This window comes from Mauremys mutica, chromosome 1, assembly GCF_020497125.1.
Source record: "Mauremys mutica isolate MM-2020 ecotype Southern chromosome 1, ASM2049712v1, whole genome shotgun sequence".
Lineage (NCBI taxonomy): Eukaryota > Metazoa > Chordata > Testudines > Geoemydidae > Mauremys > Mauremys mutica.
The window spans coordinates 133,758,340-133,764,339 of NC_059072.1; the positions used below are offsets into that span (position 1 = coordinate 133,758,340).

Genomic DNA, 6,000 nt, shown 5'->3' on the forward strand with positions numbered 1-6,000 from the left:
CCTTAATTAAATTCCTGATTTTCAACCAGGTTACCCTGAACGATATCACTCTGCTGAGGATAACACAGCGAGATAAAGAACGGATGTTTCTGGAATGCCAGCAATCACCGGGACCATACGCAGCTATGCTTTGTCATGCAATGATACCCGATTACTTGCTACATGCATGGCGTGGTAAAGTGTCCTACCATGGTGGACGGAACAAGGCTGCCTTGCCCAGAAACCTTATGCAAAGGCTTTTGGAGTACCTCCAGGAGCGCTTCATCGAGATGTCCCTGGAGGATTTCCGCTCAATCCCCAGACATGTTAACAAACTTTTCTAAGTAACTTTACTGGCCGCGAATGCATCCCAAGTCCTCAGGGCAAATCAATCATTAAAAAACGCTTGCTTTTAAACCATGTTTTATATTTACTAAGGTACACTCACCAGAGGTCCCTTCCATGGCTTCATTGTCTGGGATATGGCTTGGGAGGGCTGGGAGGGTAATTCCATCTGGGTCAGAAAAAGCTCCTGGCTGTTGGGGCTAACGGAGTGCTGTGTGCTCTCTGCAAGCTCGTCCTCCTCTTCTTCATCGTCATCTTCCCCGTCCGCAGAATCCTCAGCCATGGCTGCAATTACCATCCCCACCTTGGAATCCACGGACAGGTGTGGGGTAGTTCTGGCGCAGCCCCCTAAAATTGCACACAGCTCAGCATAGAAGCGGCATGTTTTTGGCCCTGCACCGGACCTTCCGTTTGCTTCTTTGGTTTTCTGGTAGGCTTGTCTGAGCTCCTTAACTTTCACTCTGCACTGCACTGAGTCCCTGGTGTGGCCTTTTTCCATCATAGCCTTGGAAATTTTTTCAAATAGTTTTTCATTTCGTCTTTTGGAACACAGTTCTGTTAGCACGGAATCCTCTCCCCATACAGAGATCAGATCCAGTACCTCCCGTGCAGTCCATGCTGGAGCTCTTTTTCGATTCTCAGGAGACTGCATCATTACCTGTGCTGATGAGCTCTCCATGCTGGGCAAGCAGGAAATGAAATTCAAAATTTCGCGGGGCTTTTCCTGTCTACCTGGCCAGTGCATCCGAGTTCTGATTGCTGTCCAGAGCAGTCACAATGGTGCACTGTGGGATACCACCCAGAGGCCAATACCATCGATTTGTGGCCACACTAACCCTAATCCGATATGCTAATACCGATTTCAGCGCTACTCCTCTCGTCGGGGAGGAGTACAGAAACCGGTTTAAAGAGCCTTTTATATCGATATAAAGGGCTTCTTAGTGTGGACGGGTGTGGCGTTAAATCGGTTTAATGCTGCTAAAATCGGTTTAAATGCGTAGTGTAGACCAGGCCTTACCCATCCTGGCTAATAGCCATTTATGGACTTAGCCACCATGAATTTATCCAGTCCCCTTTTAAACATTGTTATAGTCCTAGCCTTCACAACCTCCTCAGGTAAGGAGTTCCACAAGTTGACTGTGCGCTGCGTGAAGAAGATCTTCCTTTTATTTGTTTTAAACCTGCTGCTTATTAATTTCATTTGGTGACCCCTAGTTCTTGTATTATGGGAACAAGTAAATAACTTTTCCTTATTCACTTTCTCCACATCACTCATGATTTTATATGCCTCTATCATATCCCCCCTTAGTCTTCTCTTTTCCAAGCTGAAGAGTCCTAGCCTCTTTAATCTTTCCTCATATGGGACCCTCTCCAAACCCCTAATCATTTTAGTTGCCCTTTTCTGAACCTTTTCTAGTGCTAGAATATCTTTTTTGAGGTGAGGAGACCACATCTGTACACAGTATTCGAGATGTGGGCATACCATAGATTTATATAAGGGCAATACTATATTCTCAGTCTTATTCTCTATCCCCTTTTTAATAATTCCTAACATTCTGTTTGCTTTTTTGACCGCCTCTGCACATTGCGTGGACATCTTCAGAAAACTATCCACGATGACTCCAAGATCTTTTTCCTGACTCATTGTAGCTAAATTAGCCCCCATCATATTGTATGTATAGTTGGGGTTATTTTTTCCAATGTGCATTACTTTACATTTATCCACATTACATTTCATTTGCCATTTTGTTGCCCAATCACTTACATATGTTTGCAGCATGTAAGACCCTCTGCACTGAGGTGAGTTTAAGTTTAAGTTTAAGACTAGAACAGGTCTATATTTTATTTTCCAAAAGGAAATCCAACCACACTAAAAGATTTTCACCATTAGGGCCACATTCCAATCTTGGTTACAGCTGTATAAAACCAGAGTAACCCTGTTGGATTCGATAGAGGTATTCCAGAACTCCAATGGTGACTGAGATCAGATCCTGGCATTGTAACTAATAGTGTGGAATGAAGTACATAATGCTCAGGGGATTCAATTCTCTAGAGTTAGCTGCTGCAAAGTTGTTTTATCAAAGCAATTAGTGTAATCTGTAGGTGGCAATTGCTGGAAAGTGTGCGCTAACCAAGTTATCTTCACTGGCAGGTACAAGGATTACAGAGAACCACCTTGGTCCCCAAATCAGTATGAATTTTCTAAGCAGTACTGGTCAGTTTTATCTGCTCGCTTGGCTTTTGTTATTCTATTTCAGGTAAGTCTTTTGAGTTTACCATATTACAATTTCACTCACAGAAGCACCTGTGATAAGCTAATGTATGTGTATGGTGCATGCAATTCATTTTGCCTGTACACTACAGGCACTGGCACCGCCAGTACCGCTACACATGCGCATCCATATCATTTGAGATTCAGGATTCTAACCTGCGCACAGCGCTAGTGTCCACCTCACAAAAACCTCCTTCTTAGCAGAGAAACTGAGGGTGGAATGAGAACAGGAGTACTTGTGGCACCTTAGAAACTAACATTTATTTGAGCATAAATAAATAAATAAATGTGTTAGTCTCTAAGGTGCCAGAAGTACTCCTGTTCTTTTTACGGATACAGACTAACACGGCTGCTACTCTGAAACCTGACAGTGAAATGAGCATGGAGATTTGTTGGCCCTAGAGGTGGTCTTTTCAGGTCACAAATGAAGCACAATGGAGGGACAATGTGCGGTGGATGCTTGCATTGCTACTGTCCATACAATACTTGCTCTTGGGGTAGAGAGCTTTGGTTTCTACCAGCTAAGCTGTTGGGTGCTCAGTACCTTTGAACATGTGCGTGGAATAAGCCTGCAGGGCCATTTGAGCCCCAGTTCAGCAAAACACTTAAGCATGTGCTTAAGTGTATCCTTATATTTAGGACAGCACTTAAATATGCATTTAACTCATCCATTATGTTCAGTAGGAGTTAAGCACGTGCATAAGTGATTTCTTGAACTGGGACATTTTCCTGAATCAGAGCCTTATTTAGGTGCCTAATTTCAGACAGCGCTTAAACATGACATGTTTGAATGGTAAAGTGCCACTGGGTTGATGGGGCATTTCTAACTATTCCGTAGCTGAGGTTTGATTCTATTACAGCCTGTTTGAGTATTACAGACCCTTCCAGCCTAGCTAGCATTGTATGCTCTATTGCTCTTTATTTCGCAGAACCTGGTCATGTTCCTCAGCGCGCTGGTTGACTGGATGATTCCTGACATTCCCAAAGACATCAGCGAACAAATCAAAAAGGAGAAGAGTATGCTTGTTGATTTCTTCCTGAAGGAAGAGCATGAGAAGCTGAAACTGATCGAAAGCTTTATCACGCGTGACAAGCACGGAAACAAAGGCGAGACAAAGGGCCGAAGGAACCGAGCGGCAAGCTTCTGCCAGTTTAGCCGGAGTCAGCGAGGCAGCTTTACATCCTTTAGCTCACAGCACACAGAAGTATGACTCCTTAGGGGGAGGAAATGTACCATGGAACATGTGCGATACCTGTATACTTACTGTGTGATGTGATCCTGAAACTGGAGTGAGGGAGGGAGGGACCGATAGGCAGGGACAGTGGAGGAGGAAGTCTGTCACTTCTCAAGAAACTTCAGGTGTAAGTTTCTCTCTAACATTTTATACGCTATCTGGGCTGCAGCACTTTCAGCGTTATTCAATGCAAATTAAAGAGCCGGGTTATGGCTGTGGCTGGCCCTTGCACAGAAGCATGGGAAATGGGGAGGGCAGAGTACAGCGCCTAGCACAATAGAACTCTGGTCCATGGCAAGATCTCCTCGGGCTACTATAATATCAGTAATAAGGAGCCCTCCCCACTCTTGCATTCTCGGTGCCAAGACCAGCCACAATCCCAGTCCCTGCACTCTCCTGAGTGCAAGGATTGCTACCTGCTAACATGCCCGTAGGGCAATATGTACTCCAAAGAATCATGGGCAATAGACCCTACCACACACGTTTCAGCAGAGCTGGCCAGCCACAGAGGGGGCTGAACATTGCATCCTCTCAAAAGATGTAGCAATAAACACATTCCCTCTGCACACCCAGAGGCTCTAGGAATCATTGTGCCTTCGTGATGCACAATGCCTCTTGGTGATCTTACTGCAGTGGGGCTCACCACAGCACTCCCGATGCAGAGCTATGGTTAAAGGCACAAAATAGCAGGAAGAGAAAAAAAATTAAGATTACTGAGCATTTTGGCCTGCAGTTGTTGGCTTAGCAGGAGCCGGAATAATAAGCAGAGACAGATCACAACATAAGCATCTGAAAGAAGTAAAGATGATAGAACTAGCTAAGCACATCGCTGTTTGTTGTTCTGAGCAAAATACTCTGGGCCTAATTCACCTCTCACTTAAACTGGGACTTCAACTCCAACTGGTGTCGATCAGAAGTAACTCTGCTGATATCAACACTGGTGTAAAACTGGTATAAGTGAAAGTAGAGTGAAGCCTTGTAACTCGTGACAATATCTTCATGTACGTTGCTCTGGAAATAACAAAAAGTTGCTGTTGTGTATTTACTGTAAATCAAGATATTGTTATGCATAACTGTATTCTACTGAGAGAGGAAAAACAGATTCACTAATTAGGTTTTTATCTAAATGCACCTAATGAATAATTTTATTCTGTTATGGATTAAAAATAAAACTTTCTTAAAAAATGTATTGCTTTTAATAGACCCTCTGAATCCATCTCAACTCAAAAGCACATGTAGAGGAATCTCTCCTAACATATACTGCTGCACAGAATGCTTTGGAAACAAAGAAAGTTGATGTTCTTTTAGATGGGGCAACTTAGAAATCTGACTAGAGTTTTTGTTTAAATCTCCAAGATAATTTCATATATAGTCCTGGAGCCTTTGAATTTCACCTGTCCATGAGGAAGGAAAAATTGCTTTTTAAAAAATGACTCACTGTAACATGACATTCACTCAGCCCGATAGGTATGTATTTTAAGGTTGCAGGAATGTGCAATATTATAGCATCTGACCTCATCCTTGATGTTTGTGAGATAACTAAAAAAATGATACTTGAAAATCTCCTCACACAATGTCATGAATATAAACTACTGGCTATGTCTATCTGATGTTTCCAGTTTACTGAGATAAGCAGGCAAACTACAGGAAAAGATCATTTTGATTTAAAATAATCTACCCCCATCAACATAGTGTCTGAGCCCCTTACAATCTTATTTATGTCATTTATGACATTTATTGTCATAACTTCCCTATGAGGGAAGTGCTGTTATCCTGATTTTACAGGTGAGCACCGAGGCACAAAGAGACTTTCCCAGTGTCTCACAGGAAATCTGTAACAGTTGGGACTTGAAGCTTGGTCGCCTCACTCTTAAGCTATCAGCAGAATTGCTAGACCATCCTTCTTCATTAATTAATATTGCATTATTTCACTTTCCAAAAATCTAGGATTCCAAGAAGGCCTACCAAGGCTTCACATTTGACAACAATATAAATGTACACTGTTTACTGTATTTGTACTATGTGGTGTTTTGATAGTAGATTTGTGGGTTTGGAGTATTACACCTGGGATTTACATCTGTGGCTGATTGAAATGCAATTAATTTTTATCACATTGTTAGGCCTACATTAGGAAGAAACTGGATTTACCATACAGTGTGAATACTGGCC

At 42.6% G+C, this 6,000-nt stretch overlaps 1 protein-coding gene across 1 annotated transcript in view; it reads left to right on the plus strand.

Annotated features, from left to right (window-relative positions):
- Positions 1 to 4,919, plus strand: part of ANO2 (anoctamin 2) — a 332,293-nt gene extending 327,374 nt beyond the window's left edge. Inside the window, exons 24-25 of the mRNA XM_044996576.1 lie at positions 2,477 to 2,582; positions 3,526 to 4,919. Coding sequence (XP_044852511.1) covers positions 2,477 to 2,582; positions 3,526 to 3,807 — 388 coding nt within the window. The 3' untranslated portion in view covers positions 3,808 to 4,919. The remainder of the gene's footprint in view (positions 1 to 2,476; positions 2,583 to 3,525) is intronic.
- The last annotated feature ends 1,081 nt before the right edge of the window (positions 4,920 to 6,000 follow it).